This window comes from Panicum virgatum, chromosome 5K (genome assembly GCF_016808335.1).
Source record: "Panicum virgatum strain AP13 chromosome 5K, P.virgatum_v5, whole genome shotgun sequence".
NCBI classification, from domain to species: domain Eukaryota; kingdom Viridiplantae; phylum Streptophyta; class Magnoliopsida; order Poales; family Poaceae; genus Panicum; species Panicum virgatum.
In genome coordinates, this window is record NC_053140.1 from 45,535,893 (window position 1) to 45,555,081 (window position 19,189).

Sequence of the window (19,189 nt, forward strand, 5' to 3'; positions counted from 1 at the left end):
CAGGGGGCGCGGTTGACATGAATTATGCGTAATCACATTCATGCGTAATTATGCTCTCTATCTATTTTTTTTCTTTTTGATAAACACTACTAGCTATGCTCTCTATATCTATTGCAATTTGCAACTCCCGTAGAACATGCCTGTCCTGCTGTGATCCTTCATCGTCAGCTGCCGACCGACCGTTGTACACGCATTGGCCCCGGCCGTTCGTTTCCCAAATCGCAAATCGCGAGTTAAGGTAGCAGAGACTAACGTATCACCAAGCTGAATGCTTATTAGCAGACGGGAATCGACGATAGTTATATTAAATAAACAGGTGGATCCATTCCATGAGCTGAGATCCTGTTCATCATCTGATGTGCAGGATCGACCCCACCCGTAAGGAGTCTCGTCCGAAGGAACGTGCCAGTAACACTCTGCAGGTGCCATTGCCAACGAGGGGATCCTGGCCAGTCCTGATCCTGGCTCTCCTGGGCTCTGGGACCTGACCTGATGTAGGTAGGTGGCCTCCCTCCAAAGTCCAAAGTCTAAACCACCAAAAGTCAGAGGGAGGCGCAACGCAACGCAACGCAACTGCCACGACAAGCTCACCAACGAAACCTCCGACTCGGAGAGCCACCGCAACGAGCGCCATCCACCAGCGGCGGTGCGACGGAGCACGCCGCTGCCGTGCGCGCCGGCGGCCTTCCGATGGCCCCATAGGATCACGCTGCCGGGCGCGTCAAATCTTTATTCCTTCCCCGTTGCCCCCTCGCCGTCCCCAAACACGGCGCCCGATCTGCCCACTTGCGCGCGCTCCCGGCTCCGCCGCGCTATATAAACACGGCCCAGGCCGGGTTGCATCCGTACAGCCAAGTACAAATTCACAGTACCACTACCACCCCACCTGTAGTTGTTGGGACTTGGGTGCCCATGGCGGCGGAGAGCGAGTTCAAGCCGGCGGCGATGGCGGTGGACGGCGCCGAGACGGCGTCCTCCAAGCCGCGGTTCCGGATGCCGGTGGACTCGGACAACAAGGCCACCGAGTTCTGGCTCTTCTCCCTGGAGAGGCCGCACATGAGCGCCTTCCACATGGCGTGGTTCTCCTTCTTCTGCTGCTTCGTGTCCACCTTCGCGGCCCCGCCGCTGCTGCCGCTCATCCGCGACACGCTGGACCTCACGGCCACGGACATCGGCAACGCCGGGATCGCGTCCGTGTCCGGCGCGGTGTTCGCGCGCCTCGCCATGGGCACGGCGTGCGACCTCGTCGGGCCCCGCCTCGCGTCGGCGGCCATCATCCTCCTCACCACGCCCGCCGTCTACTGCTCCTCCATCATGAACTCGGCGTCGGCGTTCCTGCTCGCGCGCTTCTTCACGGGCATCTCGCTCGCGTCGTTCGTGTCCACGCAGTTCTGGATGAGCTCCATGTTCTCGTCCAACAAGGTCGGGCTGGCCAACGGCTATGCCGGCGGGTGGGGCAACCTCGGCGGCGGCATCGTGCAGCTGCTCATGCCGCTGGTGTACCAGGCCATCCTCAGGGCCGGGAGCACGCCGTTCACGGCGTGGCGCTTGGCCTTCTTCATCCCGGCCCTGATGCAGTCGTGCTCCGCCCTCGCGGTGCTGGCGTTCGGGCAGGACATGCCCGACGGCAACTACCGGAAGCTGCACAGGAGCGGGGAGATGCACAGGGCCAGCGTCGGCAGCGTGCTCCGCCACGGCGTCGGCAACTACCGGGCCTGGATCCTGGCGCTCCTCTACGGCTACTGCTTCGGCGTGGAGCTGACCGTGAACAACATCATCGCGCAGTACTTCTTCGACCTGTTCGGCGTCAACCTCCAGACGGCCGGGCTCATCGCCGCCAGCTTCGGGATGGTGAACCTCGTCTCCCGCCCCGTCGGCGGGAGCATGTCCGACGGGCTCTCCAGACGGTTCGGCATGCGCGGCAGGCTGTGGGGGCTGTGGGCCATCCAGACCATCGAGGGCGTCCTGTGCATCGTGCTCGGCCTCGTGAGCGGCTCCTTCGCCGCGTCCGTGGCCGTCATGATCCTATTCTCCCTGTTCGTGCAGGCCGCCGAGGGCCTCACCTTCGGCGTGGTGCCCTTCGTCTCGCGGCGGGCGCTGGGGCTCGTCAACGGCATGACGGGCGGCGGCGGCAGCTTGGGCGCCGTACTCACGCAGTACATCTTCTTCCACGGCTCCAGGTACAAGACGGAGACGGGGATCATGTACATGGGGGTCATGATCATCGCGTGCACACTGCCCACCGCGCTCATCTACTTCCCGCAGTGGGGCGGCATGCTGGCGGGGCCGCGCCCGGGGGTGACGGCGGAGGACTACTACAACCGGGAGTGGACGGCGGAGGAGCGCGACAAGGGCTACAACGCCGGGAGCGTGCGCTTCGCGGAGAACAGCGTGCGCGAGGGCGGACGGAGCGCGGCGTCGGGCATCCAGCCCATGGAGTCCTCGCCGGCCGACGTGTGAAACTTTCCGAGGAACAAGAAGATCTATATCAAAGAAGTGCCTGTATACGTATGATGAGCGATGTCCCGCGTGCGGATAGATGGCATATGCACCGTTCCCGGGCGGTAGCTGTGCAGGCTCGTGCCAAACGGGGATGTATGATGTATCTTTGTGTGCGACGTCCAGGGCTTTTTCTGCGTGTGGTTGCAGTTTGTGGCGCCTGGTTTTCACTTTGTAAACTGTGCTACTTTTTGTCATCGTAACTCTCTCTATATATACCGGGCAAATAATGAACAAAGTTGATATAAGTATCGGATATTAGTGCCCGTGCGTTATTTATCTAGGTTTGATCGCGCAAACTGGTCATTACATTCTTGATCTACAATAAAAATTCCATGCACATTTGATCGTGCATGCCTAATTTATAGTTTTGTCTAGGTTTATCTATATATTTATCTAGGTTTAACAAGACAAATCTATAACTCAGTCATGTATGATCAAATGAGTATGAAATTTTTATTACATCTCAAGAATGTAATGGTTAGGCCAACATAAAATTTTCACCGTAATTGGACCACACAAACTGTAACTGCAAATTAATTATAGAAATTTATATATCTACAGGATTAGTTATGTACTAAAGTATATCATAAACTCCCTCCGTTCCAAATTATAGGTCGTTTGACTTTTTTGACATCAAGTTTGACCACTCGTCTTATTCAAAAATTTTGTGCAAATATAGTCAAATTTAAGTCACTCTTGAAGAACTTGTATTGATAAAGCAATCCACAACAAAAGAAGTAATGTTTTGCATAAATTTTTGAATAAGACGAGTGGTCAAACTTGAGGTTGAAAAAGCCAAACGACTTATAATTTAGAACGAAGGGAGTAATATACACTACTAAAAAAACATTAACCGAGGCGGGCAAAAACATTTAACCGAGGCATTTTTGGCAACCGCCTCGGACATATCGTCGTGGTAAATACACTATTTTCTGAGGCGGTTGCTTGCCCGCCTCGGTTAATGAAATAGAAAAAAAACAGAAAGCCCGTGGACAGGCCCGCCGAGCCCATCCATGGGGAGGCGGCCGCCGCCGCGCCTCCGCCGCCGAGGAAGGCCGGATCCGGGGGCGCCGCTGCCGGATCCGGCCCCGCCACCGCCAGATCTGGCCCTGCAGCAGCCGTCCGCCGGAAGGGAGCGTCGGGAAGGGGGCCGCCGGGACCGAGAGGGAGGTCGAGGAGGGGACGTCCGCGCGCCGCCTTCTTCGTGGCCCATCCGCGGCAGCCGCGCCGCCGCACGCACGCCTTGCCCGCCGAGCGCTTGGAGTAGAGGTGCGGAGGGAGGGGGCGGCCGGATCCCTGCACCGCCGCCGGATCAGGCACCACCACCCCCGGACTCGGCCCCGCCCCGCCGCAGCGCCCTCGCCACGGACGGGCGCCGGATCCAGCATCCGCCGAGGCCGCCGCCACCTACGCGCCACGGCCTCGAGCGCCGGCGCGGCCGCCGCTCGCACGCAGAGCACTAGTGGCCCTGAGTGCCGCCGCGAGCACGGGTGGCCTCGAGTGTCGCGGTCGCCGCGAGCGCGCCCAATGCTGGTGGCCTCGAGCGCTCGGTGCTCGCCCCACCGCACGGCGCGGGAGTGGAGGGAGAGAGAGATAGATAGAGAGAGAGTAGAGGAAGGAGAAGATGGAGGGAGGGGGGCTGCGTGTGGGGAGGGAGGTTGCGGGGGCTGCGGGAGTAGAGGAAGTGGCGGCTGGTTGGGGAGTGGATGGGTGGGTTAGGGTTTTATCTGTTTATATATTTCTCTCAACAATCGGGCTCCTTTGGGCTTAAATTGGGCTGGGTCCATTAACCCAGGCGGGTCATTATAATCCACCCGCCTCGGAAAATAGTAGATTTATCGAGGCGGTCATTTTATGGCTGGCCGCCTCGGTTAATTGATTTTGTGAGGCGGTTTTATGTAACCGTCTCGGTTAATAAAAAATGACCGTCTCGGTTAATGCTGGCTATTAACCGAGGCGGTTTTTTTTTCTACCCGCCTCCGAGCCCATTTTTAAGTGCCTCGCAAAATAGAATTTTGTAGTAGTGATATTAACTACCTAGATCTAGTCATGTGGAGTCCAAAAAAAATGAATTTTTCATCTTATAATTTTTATATGATTTACTAAGATTTTTCAAAAAAATTAGCCAAAATAAATATAAAAAAGAGAGAGAAAAACCACTTAGTAAAACCAGCCAAAGAGGAAATACGGATGGTTTTGCGAGTTCGATTCGAGGAATCGCAAACGGACTATATATAGTCTACTCCCTCCGTTCCAAATTATAAGTCGTTTGACTTTTTCAACCTCAAATTTGACCATTCGTCTTATTCAAAAATTTATGTAAAACATCATTTCTTTTGTTGTGGATTGCTTTATCAATACAAGTTCTTCAAGAGTGACTTAAATTTGACTATGTTTGCACAAAATTTTTGAATAAGACGAGCGGTTAAATTTGATGTAAAAAAATCAAACGACCTATAATTTGGAAGAGAGAGTACCAGAGAGCAAACGCGGACTCGCAAACTGAGATTTCATGAAGATAAAAAAAAAACTTTTTCCTTGCACACTCGATGTGGACGGATAGCAGCAGCGGGCTCGGACAACAGACAGAAATCCTACTGGGCCTATCCGGCGCACAGCCTACCTTAGCCCAATCACGGCCCTACAATGCTCACGAGTACCAAACGGACCGGGCCAAACCGAGCCCAGCGGCCGCACTCCCCCCGGCAAGCTCTGCGACTGGGCGCGTGCGGGGTGCGGCGGCGCCCGTCCCACCCACCACCGTCCGCTCCACCTGCTTCCGCCCCAATCGCCCACCGCTGCACTGCAGTCTGCAGATAACACAGCGGAAGGCGGACGCCGATGGCTGCCGTGGCGAGCCCCGCCCTCCGGCTCCGCCCGAGGGCCGCCTACCCGTCAGCGCCCGCCTCCTCCGCCTGTCCTCGCTGCCGATTCGGCTCCCTTGCTTACTCCTGTTCCAAGGCAATTCCTCCCCTCCTCCTCAAACACCTAGAAATTATCCCCCCTGACTGCTGCTTGTTTGGTATAGTAGTCTGTTTGGCCGGGAATTCGTTAGGTTTTTCTTTGGTTATTTCATTTGGTGCGCGCTCGTAGAATCCATCGTACGTATACATATGATCCAGCCGAAAGGAAGACTCAAATCTCTCTTTTGGTGTGGTGGCCACATGGCAACGAGTCTCCTGAAATTTTAGAGAGAGAACATCCAGAGTTTGCTTCACATGCCCACAGTCACAAGTGTAATTCTGCATATAGTACCTGTGTAATTCTGCATGATATTAACTTGAAGAGATGCTTAATTTTTTTTTATTTAGTTATATACTTGTACTGACAAGTGTACTTTCATGGCTCATGTATCTCAGTTTGCGAGGCCATTTCCAGTTCAGAGAGTCATTGGAAGTACGACGCAGCATTTAGGTACCCATCTCCTTTTGTGGAAGCACTTTGCTGAATTCGAGTAGTACTTTGTGCTGATGTTTTACTTCACGCTAACAGGCCAAGTTTTAAGCAGAGCCGCCAACCATGGTGGAAGGTTCTGTCTTAAGCCTCCTATATGCTTTGCTGCTACCGATAAGCAGGAGCCAGTCGTTTCAGTTACCTCAGACACACCGGTTTCACAAGAGACAGAAAGTGGTGTTAAATTGGCCCCTGCATCTGAAAGCTCCTCCTACTTCACTGGCAGAGGTGCTGGGAAACCAGGATTCATCTCGTTCGAAGGAAGCAACATCCAAAAGAAAGCAGTGGAGAGTGTGCCACATCCTGGCAAGGAAGCATCTAGATTAGTTTGGTTTATTGGCCCAACTATCCTTGTTTCGTTCTTGGTTCTTCCATCTCTTTACTTGCGCAAAGTACTCTCTGCCGTGTTTGAGGATTCCTTGTTGACAGGTATGCTGTGTTTGATAGTTCCAGGATGGTGGTGTTTCCTTTGTAGTTTGTACATTATGATTGTTTCAATAATCATAATAATTTCTCTCATGTATTCATCAATTGCAGACTTCCAGTAGTAAACTCAGCTCTATGCATCTCTAGTTCCATGTAGTAGTAATAATAGATGAAAAACAGTATGCTGTTTACCCTATCATATTCTCTCTCGTTTTAGCATTCGTTTTTGGACAGAAGGCACATATAAGTAATTAATAATTATAGTAAATACAAGAGAGAGGTTGGTCCTGCATTGCCCATTGCTCGATATCTTGCAGGCCCCCTCCCCCAAAATACTGCTCATAGTGTCACCATGTATGGCCTAAATGATCCTTGGCATCTTTCACATAATTCAGTTGTTAGAATTTGACATATTTACTAAAGAAGATCAGCAATACCACCTTCCACAGTCAGACAAATGCATTACTTGATGGATTTCTTATTCTTGTTTGCAGACTTTCTTATACTGTTCTTTACCGAGGCTTTGTTTTATGGAGGAGTTGCAATTTTTGTCTTCCTGATTGATAAAGTCTGGAGACCTCTGCAGCAAGTAGCACCAAAGAGTTACATTTGGTCAAAATCCAGATTTTTCCGTATTTCCTCAGTTACAACAATGGTTCTGAGCTTGATAATACCACTTTTAACAATGGGCATGGTGTGGCCCTGGACTGGACCAGCAGCATCAGCGACTCTTGCCCCTTATTTGGTTGGACTTGTTGTACAGTTTGCATTCGAACAGTATGCACGGCATCGGAAATCACCTTCTTGGCCAGTTATCCCTATTATCTTCAAGGTAATTTTTGTTCTTAAATTCATCTTAGTATGATTTCATTGCGAGTTGAGTGTGTCATTATTTGTGCTTTCTGGTTATAGTCAAGTTTAAATAGGTGCAAAGCATAGATCCTTTTATTCCGTCTCTTTAGTCTGATCTGATTAATCATACCTGATGTTTGGGTTTTGGGACTTGGAAGTGATTATCAGTGTATCAAGTAATTCTGGGGAAGCATTTTGAAGAATCGAATGGTAGCAACGGTGTCAAGGAAGTGTGAAAAATAAGAAATATAATCCACTGAAGTAGTCTAGTGGATAAGTTTATGATATTTTTTATTTATGCAAAATATGGATAAATGATGCTCTGTTCATCCTTTTGACATGTTGAGTCGCAAAGACCAAAACATTTGAGGCTTTTGGAAAACCATTCGATGACAAGCCAATAATATTGTTGTGTTGATCTAAAAATTTCTATCCAAAAGGGTTTAAAGACAACAAGGAGAAATGAGAATATCCAGATTCCTTGTTAGTCTGTAGATCTGTGCTATTAACATCTTGCTACCCTCATCTAAGGTATAGGTGCATGGAGTGTTTTCAATCATGGTTAGTAATGAGCATGACTGTCTATGCAATGCTGTTTCTCATCTGGATGATCAAGCAATTGCATGTTTATGTTTTATATGGATGGATTAGCACTTAAATGTTACATGATGCTCTCAATAAGTTCTCAGCATATGTTTTTCCTCCTGCTTCCAGGTGTACAGGCTTCACCAACTGAACCGGGCAGCTCAGCTGGTGACGGCACTCACATTTTCTGTCAGAGGAACAGAGGCAACAAACCAAACTCTGGCTATCATGAACTCATTAGGAGCATTACTGACTGTTCTTCAAATTCTTGGCGTTATTTGTGTATGGTCTCTCTCAAGCTTTCTGATGAGGTTTCTTCCCTCTTCAGACATTCCAGATCCCTGACTTCTTGCAGCTTTGGTAGAAACTCTGGAACATGGGGATAGCTTCCCTACTGTAAATTAGTTTACACAGAGTCGGTTGACATGTTTGCAAGGTTTACATTGCTTTAGGGCTTCTTGATGCACTCAACGGCTGATTAACTGCAGAGAAATTGTACAATTGGTAGGAATGATGCTGTATTCGAATAATCAGCAAAATAAGATGTCTGAGCTGTGCACACTGTAGAATGTTGATGCACAGCATGACGTGTTTCCATGCTCATCTTGTGGATCAATTTTGTCGGAATGTATATGTAGATTTAGTTTGATTTAATGCTCCACCAGACCCCTGCAAAACACATGTAAAAATAGATAGAATTCACAAACTGATGGCAACCCATTATATCATTGGCGTCTAGTCACTCCCTGTCGATGTGCTAGGATACAGTGGAGCTGAATCCAGATAATTCAGACTTCTCTGTCTTTCTCCCATTTTTGTATTGGTAATTGTAATTCCTTCATTTGCCTTTGGAAAAACATACTTCAGGGTATGCTACTGGATTCAGTTTTCCCTGCATTAGGTGCACCATAAAACCGAATCGCCTTTTTCTGTGATGATTTTGCTGCTTTTCGCAGGTAAAATGTCTTTTAGTTTACTCATGGCAGGACTTGCAGCACGTCGCGACATAGATTAAAACAGCATCTTCTGCGAATATGCTTTTTTGTTTTCAGATTTTTGCTATCCTAGCGTTCGCTTTGTAACGCCAGAAGCAATTTTAGGGGGGGGGGGGGGGGGGGGGGGGCCTCCAACAATGCTGACCGATTGTGTGCATCAGATTTCCCCTTGCAGAAGCCTATGAATCATATCTATCAAGACATCAGCTTCTGGCATCAAATTTTCGTCCCACCACTGTGTTTTAGTGTTTTTTAGAAGGTTTTTGTGCTTTGTACAATCACCTCCCGACAAACAGCAGGTTTCTTTTTCTTAAAGAATGAAGCCAAATCGTTTTCACGGCTTACAGAAAAGGGCAAAAACCATTTTTGTTTTACTTTCACTGTAAGCAGTAGTTTCTTCGTCACAAGCAAATGTAGCCATCGTATTTCATTTGAACTCTGTTCACACTAACATCTAGCAGTGTTATCGGTTCATCCTAGAAGACAGTTTGGGCGGCTCTTGAATCACGTCATATACCCACCATAAACTTGCAGATCCAAGGACCTTCTGCCTCAACAAGAAAACAGGACCCACCACAAAAATCGCAGGACTTTTTTGAAAAGCAAAATGACAGGACCTTCCAAAGCGGAAAAGGAGTCTGTTTCCAGAAACAAAGGGGAGGGGGTGTAAACAAAACCACGTGATGTGCGCTCGCCTCATCTAGAGGATTGAAGGCATATGAACTCCAAGCCTCTAGCAGAGTGAAGCAAGCCCATCCTTATGTGCAAAAGGTGGCCGGGCTGCCCAGACGAGATTCGTCGCAGCCGGATTGGAAGTTTTTGCACCAGCAACACAGACACAAAAGTGTTGCACCAAACAACACCCACAAAAGGAGAAGAAAATGAAGCTCAAGACACCACACGAAGAAACCATGGTGAAGGAAAACAGAGCTCGCTAGCCCACTGCAACTGCAAGAGAGCACGGCCTCAACCGTACACGCGAAAAAACACAAGAGATAAGAGGTAAAAGTTCCAATTCCCGGCTACTACTCTCTACCAAGAACGGCGCAATGGAGGTGTAGCTGAAACTCTGAGGTCGTCTTGCCTTTTATAGGGAGGCTGCCCCTGCCCATCTCCTCTTTGGGGGAAATGGTTTGCTCTTAGGATCGGTCGCTAGGGTTTCGGGGCGGGCAGCCCGGGCAGCGGGCAGTGCCCCAATTGGCATTAAATTATGAGAGTAACTCGCCGGAGAAAAGTCTCGGCAACTTGCCCCTTCTGGCGCCTTGTAGACGCCAGGGTGTCGGTGACGGTGCAGACGTGCCGTAATCCTGTACGCTAACCTCATAGTACTAACGGGAACACGCAAAGGGGGCAGGCAAGCTGCAGCTTAGTACTAGTGGCAGAAAATCACAATGTCATTAATGGTACGATCACTGTGTCCGCTGCAACCAGCTAATAACATTTTCTCTCGTATCAAACCAGCCACAAGCCAACCAACAGTATTTTTTTACAACAAATCAGTACCAGCCATCTGTCACAGCGGAGTGATTGTGTTGACGCACGGTGTTGCCTTGAGCGACCGTCAGATTTTATTTATCTCATTTCCTCTCCTTCGGAGGAAACTGTCAAGGGTTTAACTTATCCATGATTCGATCCCTAAGAGCAACTCCAATAGATTGATCTTCTCCTTTTCACTTTCCATTTTTTTCTCAATATAGAGGATTAATATTGAAAAAACTACTCCAACAGATTGATTTTCCATCCCCATTTCTCTTTATTTTTTCCCAATTCCCAATAATTTCTCTCCAATCCCCAATAGAAAGGATAGGCATCGCATCTCCCTTTACATATAGAAAGGGGGGAAATTAATTTGCTGGAGCACTTCTTTCATATATGTTGAAATTGAGAAAAAGAATTTTTTTTATATGGTATGAAAGGAAAAAGAGGAAGATCAATCTGTTCGAGTTGCTCTAACTAGTTCTTCGATATTCAGAATATAGGTTTTTTTTAGAGTAAGATTCAGAATATAGTGGCATCTCTGGTTTTTCTCGAGTATTAATAACTTTGTAAGGCCCAATAGTGGATGTGGATGAACTGGCAGACCTCAACAATTCGGCCCATAAAGATCATTGTGTTCGTTGGTTGTTTCGTTCGCAGTCTCCCGCGGAAACATCGACACGCTTTGTCCGTCCTGCGTCGCAATCCGCGCGACTGGCTCCGAGAGCCTTGATATTGATGTACTATTGAAGAATTGTAGTACTACTACTAGAGTATCCACGCCTTGATTGATGTTTAGGTTTCCTCGGTAAGGGATCCTGGAATTCGTGAAAAATTAACCGATCTAGACTCTAACGAAATCGTACAAGATCCTGAAAAGCCTTTGTTTAGGTTTCCATTTTTGACCATTAAATTTTAGGTTCGGTTCGAACTCTAAAATCGGATATTTTCGACCACTCAACTATTAAAATTGTTCACATTTGGTCATACAACGATTTTTCAAAGCAATTTTACTGACAAAGACGCCACGTGGAGGTGGGGCCCACATGCCAGTGCCGCCTCCACCACCTCTCCACCGCCTCGCCCCTTCTCCCTCCCTCCTTCCCCCTTCCTGCTCACCTCCTCCCTCCTTCCTCTACCGTGAGCTTCGCCAACCTCGAGCTCTACGGCCTCCTCTCTCTCTCTCTCCCTCTCCTTGCATCGCCGCGCTCCGCCTCCTCGCCCGCCATGGCCAGCCGCGGCCATGGCCGACGCACACGGCCGCACGGCATTCACGGCGGGGAGGGCGCGCGACTGCTCAACGGCGGGCGGCTGAACCGCGCCTCCGCAGGCACGCCAGCTCTACGCCAGCCGCGCGTGGGCGAGCGCCTCCACCCGGCAGCCAGGGGCGGCGGCGGAGATCGGTGTGGGCGCGGGACGGCGACGGAAGCACGTGTGGTGCGGAGGCGAAGCCCCCGCGCAGCGTTTGCGGAGCAGATCGAGGGCGCGCAGGGGAGCCTCCTGCCAGGCCCAGCGCTGGCGCTCCGGCGAGTAGGCCGGTGCGGATCCACTCCGCCCTCTACCGGACAAGGCGCAGACGGCGTGAGGCAGGGGAGGCCGAGCCGCCAACGCCGCCGCGACCCACGCCTGCCACCCGGCCGACCGCCGGTCCCTGCTCCGGTCTCCAAACCTGGCTCTTGTGCCCACCGTCCGCCAGCCCACAGGTCCCTGCTCCACTCGCCAGCCGCTGGGCCTCTGTCATCCCGCTGGCGGCCGTCTGAAGGGAGGAGAGAGAAAGAGGGAGATAGAGAGAAAAGAGAGGGGTAACGGTGACAAGTGGGCCCACCTTCACGTGGCGTCCTTGTTAGTAAAACCGCCGGATGGTCAAATGTGAACGGTTTTGATAGTTGAATGATCGAAGATAAATTATATTAAAATAATAATAACATTGACAATACAAAATTCCGAGTCCGCTCAAACATTTCTTAGAAGTTACTTAAAATCGGTCATGGCCGATAGAGATTTTCTTTAACTCTTGTTTTTTTCGAACCATGTTTAAGTCATGGTAAAGGAGCAAATCAGCATTCCCCGTGGTGATAAAACGATGACGTTTTAGTTTGTCTGCACTACAATTGAGTTTCTCATAAACAAGTAGTGTGACGTTTTGGGTTGCGGGCAGATCAAGATTGGACATCATAGTATGAGTGGATATGTGGATACTAGTTTCGTAATCGGAGTTGCGTTTAAAACCATGTCAAATTCACCCGTTTGTGACAAAGTGATACTCCTATTAGGTCTCGAGTTTTCGAGGAATCCGTTTGCCTTTATTCTCGAATTCTTGGGCGCTGCACGTATAGCTTATAACAATCCTCGGCAGCTGCATTTTGTGTTGTCCAATAAATTATCAGCTGCATTCTCGCGAGCTAATAAAATTCTCAGCAATGAACTTCCAAGTCAAAAAGAAGACAAGGACATGCTGCAACACCTCGCGATCAAATTTGCGGTTACAAAAGATCGTCTTCTTCTCCAGCTTTGCTTGCAAGTTGCAAATCAGGGATTGATTGATTGATTTGATTCGGTGTGCGGCCGTGCGTCAGTGTGGGCCCCTCGCCCCAACGGCGAGCGCCAGCTCATCCAGCCCCACCGGCGAGCACGCGAGGATGGCGCGGCCCAGCGGCTCGGCCTGCACGGCGGGCGCGCACGGCACCCACTCCCACCGCGCCACGGCGGTGGCCTTCCCTTCCTCCCGGAGCTCGTAGAGCACCGCGCCGCGCGACGGCTCGGCCCCATTGTACACGTACCCTCCCGTGGCGTTGCCGCAAACCCCGATGGACAGCGGCTCGGGGTCGTCGATGTCGTCGGGATCCTCTTCGTCGTCCTCGCGAGGGAACAGCCTGTCCGACAGCTCCGGCGGCATTGCATCGCTCGACGCGGAAGGGGTCGGCTCCAGAGTGTCGCCGTCCACCTCCCACGCCTGGATCACGGCCGTGCACTCTGCTTCCTTGTCCGCCCGCTTCGCACCGAACAGGACGAGCCGCTCGCCGGCGCCGGCGCGGCCGGGCGCGACGCCCCACGCGGTGACGGCGGGGTCGGGCCCGAGGCGGCGGGTGGGGCCCCACAGCCGCTTCGCCGGGTCGAACCAGCTCGCCCACCCGGTGGCCCTCTCCACCAGGTACACCCGCTGGTCCGTGGCCGCCGCCGCGAGCCACGTCGCGGAGGCCGAGTCCCTGAGCGCGCCGGGCATGGGCTCGCAGGGCGCCCACCCGCCGCCCTCGTGGACCTCCACCACCGCCTCGTCCTCGCCCTCCGCCAGCGCGAGCCGGCACGCGCCGCCGAGCGCGACGACGCGGTCGCCCACGGCCGCGAGCACCGGGTCGACGCGCCACACGCGGGGCGCCCCCATGGCGACGCACGCGGCGGCCCCGAGCGGGTCCCCCGCAACGGCGAGGCCCGAGAGCGAGAGCGCGCAGACGCGGTCCCCGCGCGCGCCGCGCACGAGGCGGACGTGCGACGGCGCGGCGTGGCGCGGCGGCGCCGGCACGGCGAGCCAGGCGCCCGCGCGCGGGTCGTAGGCCGCGGCGCAGCGGCGGCCCCCGCGCGCCTGGACGTGGGCCACGAGCCAGGGCAGGCGGCGCGGGCGGCGGCGCAGCGCGGCGCGCACCGCGCGGAGCCACTCCCGCGAGACCCGCGCCGCGGCGGCGAGGTCCGGCGCGGGCACCCGCTCCACCACCGACTCGAGCACGTCGCCGTAGAGGTACGCCGCCGCGAGCTGCGGCGCGGCGCCGGCCTCGCGCGCGTCCTGGTGGCGCCGGTGCTTGTTGAGGTCGTGAGCTCGGACGCCGACGCCCATTGCCTTCTCCCCCGCGAGGCTTGGGCTTCGCTAGCACGCAGCGTGTGATCGCTTCCGATCGGGGGCCCTGCTCCGGGGCGCAAGGCTAAATAGAGGAGCGGGGTGTCTAGTCTTTGAGTGGAAAAACCACGAGCGGCCGAGCGGCGCCGCGGGGCCAAATGGAAATGGGGATAAGAGCAGTGGCGGAACCAGGATTGAGTTGAACTCCGGGCCGAGTTTTAAGTATAGACGTCCACAAACTCACAGTTCAAAAAATACATGAAAATATAAACGGAAAGATAGATAACATACAAAAAGCGTCATCGCGAAGTAATATATTTATTCTTCTTCAGCAATTGATCCAAGTCCTTCTTTAGCAATTGATCCAAATCCAGAGGTAGAAGCTACTGCAAAATGAAAAAAATTTGGGCCGAACCCCGGGCCATGGCACGGGTGGCCCCGGGTGTGCATCCGCCCCTGGATAAGAGTATGGGGCCCGGCGGGGATGGAGGGCAATTGATCCTTGGATATCACAGCTACAGTGAGCATAAAAACGACGTCGAGACTTATCGTTTCGCCAGGGAGAATTCAGAAATTGGAAAACGTTATCATCGTGCGCAGTGGTTGGGCTTAGCTTGTCGCGCTGCTAGCGAGTAACCAGATGATGCTAAACAACATAGCAGCCGTGTGAGCGTGACTCGGGATGTAACCTCGTATTCGTATAGATGCGAATACGATTCACCATCGAGATAGTTAGCTAGATAAGCGCCAGCAGCAGCAGGCTTGCCATCTCAAGTGGGGTATAAGCTAGTGCTGAGTGATGAGAACAAGAAGATATTTTTGGATGCCTGCAATGATTGAAAAAAATCTGAATCCGTCCCGGAAGATCCTCCCAAAGCATTTTGATTAAGGTAGAAGACAATTTTGGATCCTGAACCCTAGCTTTTGCCAGCGAGGGTTTTTTTAGAGAAAGTCCAATTTTCACCCTCGAACTATCGCAAAAGTCTGATTACCTTCAACTACGAAACCGGACAAAATAGGCCATCCAACTATCAAAACCGGATAAATTTGGCCCCTGGGGTGGTTTTGCATTTTCTAAAAAAATTGAATGAATCTAGTTAGATCTAAAAAATCAAAACTAATTCACTTTAAATCAGAAAAATATGAAACTAGTATCAAAATTTTTCTAAAAATGTAACATATCTATTATTGCTCCATTTGAATCTTAGTTATTAAAAATAATAGACATAACTGCAAGCAACCAAATATTATGAACATAAAAAAATTAAATCTGAATAGCTCACAAGTCATGTGACAATAGATAGATTACATTTTTTTAAAAACTTTTGATACCCATTCATAATTTTTTGACTTAAAATGAATTACTTATAAATTTTTAATGTAAAATTGAATATTTTTAATTGTCACAAAATAGAAAACCACCTTAAGGGCCAAATTTATCCGGTTTTGACAGTTGAATAGCTTTTGTTGTCCGATTTCGCAGTTGAAAGTTGAAAATCAAATTTTTGCGATAGTTGGAGGGTGTAAACCGGACCTTTTCTTTTTCTTTTAACACCAATACTGTAAATTCGCTCCAGCAAAAATTCAAATCCGGACCTACTGGATGCTTCTCGGATGCTCTAATAATCGTTAGGCTAGAGATCCTTTCGTGCGCGTGCAATCAGGTTGATTAAAACCTGCCCCCGTTTGCTCTCCCCTCCGCCTTTCACGCCAGAAAAGGGTACACGTGTCGCTCCCCCGAGCTTAGGATGTTTTACAAAAAAGCCCTTCAAGTTTCAAGAATCACAAATAAACACATCTCGTTCAGAGTGCATGATACCCGTTCATTTATTTTTCACTTAGACCCTCAAAGTAATTTTTATTTCGACACAAAGAAGAAAAAATTCGATAATGATCGAATCTTTACAGAAAACACCCCGCGATGCACTTTTTGCAGCAACCCCCTCCCGCAGCCCCCAGCCCTAACCCCCTCTCCTCTCCCCGGCTCCCCACCGCCTGCCGCCTCCCTCTCCTGCTCCCTGTCGCCGCCTCCCCTCTCCTCCCCGGCTCCCCTCCGCGCCCCTCACGCCTCCACGCGGCACGGGCCGGCGTGGATCCGGAGGGTCGCGACCTACCTCCTGCGGCTGCTCGTCGGTGAGCGCGTTCTCGAAGGCCTCTTCCTCCTCCTGCTCCGCCCTTTGCGCCTCCCCGCCGACCGCATCCCCCGCTTGCTCCTGGGCCAGCGGCTGCGCCGAGGCGTGCACCGCCTCCCAGGCGGCCTTGGCGGCCGCCAGCTCCTCAGAAACCGACAGGGAGGGGCGCGCCACCTTCTCGGGCTCCGGCTTCAATTCCAGTTTTATCAGCACAGGAGGGGCGCGTCGCCATGGAGGAGGAAGGGGAGGAGGCCATGCCGCCGGTCGCGATGCTGGGCGGCAAGCGCCCCCGCACCGACCCCGTCCAGCTCGCCCAATTCGATGATAAACAGCACGTCTCTGGTAAGCCTTTCCTATCCCTGGTCTGCTCCTTTGCTTCCTCGTCCTCCTTATCAGCAATCGAGTGACTGCCTCTTGAATTGCTGCCTTGTTCTTGGAAAGATTGCAACTTCCTTGAGGAGACCAAGTATGCCAGGGAATCGGCGGGGCGGCAGCGACTGCCCAACTGGCTATTTTTCCTCCGCAAAGCCACACAACGCAGGGGCGGCAGGTGTATCAGGAGCGAGCAGAACCGATCCCCACAGAACCACAGGTGCTTTGGCTTTTCTGCTCTATTTTTTTCCTTCTACTTGCTCGTGTCTATATTGCATTGCTTGGCCTGCATGTTTAGAATTCCTTGGAATCAGAATGATATATTGCTACTGAGATGTTCAGCAGATTTGCTTTGCCATTCTTGTTTTCTTGTGGAGAAGGATTCTGATTTGGCTCAGCTTTGCATATTTGGGTGCTTGCCTGATAGATAAAAGATGTAATGGGACTTGCATGAATCATTGTGTAGTGCAGTTACCACTGGAATTTAATCTGTATTAGTTACGTCGGTCATTAGGTTCTATTAGTAGCCATGTTCTCAATATGCTATTTACTACTTTTTACCAATTTAGAGAATTAGATTTTACCACATGTCATCTACAACTAACAGAGAACAGTGGTTGGCCATTTGGGTTTGTCATAAACGTCTTGTGTGTCCAAGAAGTTGAGGCAGCTTTGAACAGTTCAGTGGCACCTTGATGTTCTTTTCAAGCAAATGTACTTGCAGCTAAGATACTGTTGAACACCATTTGCTGCTTCTGTATATCATAACGCTTGCTTGGTACATGTATGTTCAACTTGACTGCTACTTGCTACTCCTACACGCGTCCCAGTTAGAGCATGCATTTTCAACTTTTCTTTGAAAGATCATTTGCAACTTAAATATCTGGTTGCTTATGTCATTCACATGTCCCATAACCAGAACTAAACTTGCATAATGAACTAACCATAATTAATTCACCATCTCTGCGTTCATGTTTCACAGGATGACAAATTGATCCGCATCCATCGCAAGACCATCGGCTCATTTCTAGGTGACAACAATGATGATCGATTTCGTCAAGATGATGACTGAAGCTGCTCTCACCTAATGGGTTTTTTGAGATCTATGTGGATAATATGTTATTGGAGAGAATATATCAGTGCATAGCGGAGGCAAAGTCGGAGTTGATATGTTGACTGCACAGCTCACGTGTTTTCACTGGCTCGAGCTATGTTGTTCTGAAGCACGACTTCTCATCAGTTTGTTTGCCTCAAGTGAATTTGACAATGGCCAAAGGGATTTCAAGTTTGTCTGCCTGAAGTGAATTTGACAATGGCCAATGAACAGTTCCTGCCAGGAAGTACAATTTGGAATGAGGACTTTATATATGGAGTGCCAGGAAGTACAATTTGGAACTCAAACCTAACTCGAAGCTGCCAATCACCATACAGTTTCTTAATTTCCACAAGCATTATCCAAAGTCATAAGACTACTCAGTGTTCGATCAATTAAAACAATGCACTCCGGATGTATTTGTAGCCTTCACAGATGTTAATCTACTTTTTCCTTCTACCACCGAGTGCATTTAGCATTACTCGCATTTATCAGCATAGAGCACAAGGCGTGTGAATGAATAACAGCTATTGCATGTCATTCCCTCCTATATTGTCTAATAAGATTTAGCTATCTCTGTATATTAGCAATTACAACAGCCCTATTGTCCCCTTTTTTATCTAATACGATTAAGCTATCTCTGTATATTAGCAATTACAACAGCCATATTGTCCTTTCTTCCCCTTCTCAATTGCTAAAATTACCCTTGGATATCCTAAAGAATACTTTCCTATTCCTACTCACACAGCCAAAGTTCAAAAGTTTTTCTTATCTATATGATGATCATTTCATAGATGCACAGAGAGGCTATTGTGCTTGGCTTGCCAAAGGATCTCAGAGAGGCTAGAAAAAAAAGATAAAATTGCTCACAGTATTTATTTCTAATTTTCTTGTGTGGTTCCTTTATAGGATGGTAAATTGCCAATAGAAGCTGCTGCATCCAGAGGATGGATGGTATGCGTTAAGATTGTTTTGCCTGTAACAAATTCTTTGGAGAAATTTACAAACTTGAGCATTCCTCAAATGCTTAAACATTAAGCGCGCATTCGTGCTCTCCAATGTTTAATTGATTCTATTGCTGGATTTGATTGTTGAAATGGTAGGGCGTGCATCGCGCACCGAATGTTCTAGTGATCATAGATGTTTGACGACTTGAAGACCCAAGTCCCAAGCGGGCCTGAAACACTTTAAACTAGGGACCCTGGCGAGCTAAATAGTTCTGGTGAGGCATCACAGCATGATTGACTTGTCCAGTTCCCCTACCAGCCTGCTCCATTATTGGACGCCCAGTAAATCAGAGACTACTAATATCTCCACGGTGCGCGTCGGTGTCAGGCGGCAAAGAGTCACCAGTTTTTCTAGAAGGATTCCATGCGCGGACGGACCTGTCGCCGTCTGATTTTGAGTGGCCGGCGCGTGCATTTCTCTCTTTGTATTTCTCTCCTTTATTTTCTTTAGTTTTGCCGAGCTATGG

At 50.3% G+C, this 19,189-nt stretch overlaps 4 protein-coding genes across 5 annotated transcripts; 3 read left to right on the forward strand and 1 right to left on the reverse strand.

Moving 5' to 3' along the window:
• The first annotated feature begins 864 nt into the window (after window positions 1–864).
• LOC120710705 (high-affinity nitrate transporter 2.3-like) lies at window positions 865–2,648 on the forward strand. Its single transcript, XM_039996301.1, has one exon. It carries the CDS (start codon window positions 913–915, stop codon window positions 2,458–2,460), a length of 1,548 nt encoding a protein of 515 aa, XP_039852235.1. The 5' UTR covers window positions 865–912; the 3' UTR covers window positions 2,461–2,648.
• Window positions 2,649–5,231: 2,583 nt separating this feature from the next.
• Window positions 5,232–8,538, forward strand: LOC120707767. The gene is made up of 5 exons (XM_039992772.1): window positions 5,232–5,463; window positions 5,862–5,916; window positions 5,995–6,384; window positions 6,876–7,213; window positions 7,948–8,538. The coding sequence occupies exons 1-5, from the start codon at window positions 5,344–5,346 to the stop codon at window positions 8,161–8,163; spliced, it is 1,119 nt and encodes a 372-aa protein (XP_039848706.1). The 5' UTR covers window positions 5,232–5,343; the 3' UTR covers window positions 8,164–8,538.
• Window positions 8,539–12,491: 3,953 nt separating this feature from the next.
• Window positions 12,492–14,285, reverse strand: LOC120707768 (F-box/kelch-repeat protein At1g23390-like). Its single transcript, XM_039992773.1, has one exon. It carries the CDS (start codon window positions 14,116–14,118, stop codon window positions 12,862–12,864), a length of 1,257 nt encoding a protein of 418 aa, XP_039848707.1. The 5' UTR covers window positions 14,119–14,285; the 3' UTR covers window positions 12,492–12,861.
• A 1,841-nt stretch (window positions 14,286–16,126) lies between these two features.
• On the forward strand, window positions 16,127–18,747 carry LOC120707769. Of its 2 annotated transcripts, XM_039992775.1 has the most exons (3): window positions 16,127–16,592; window positions 16,692–16,842; window positions 17,605–18,747. In XM_039992775.1, the coding sequence occupies exons 1-3, from the start codon at window positions 16,481–16,483 to the stop codon at window positions 17,615–17,617; spliced, it is 276 nt and encodes a 91-aa protein (XP_039848709.1). In that variant the 5' UTR covers window positions 16,127–16,480; the 3' UTR covers window positions 17,618–18,747. The 2 variants fall into 2 exon arrangements, with proteins under 2 accessions (XP_039848709.1, XP_039848708.1); XM_039992774.1 differs by lacking the exon at window positions 17,605–18,747 and having other exon boundaries at window positions 16,692–17,440.
• The last annotated feature ends 442 nt before the right edge of the window (window positions 18,748–19,189 follow it).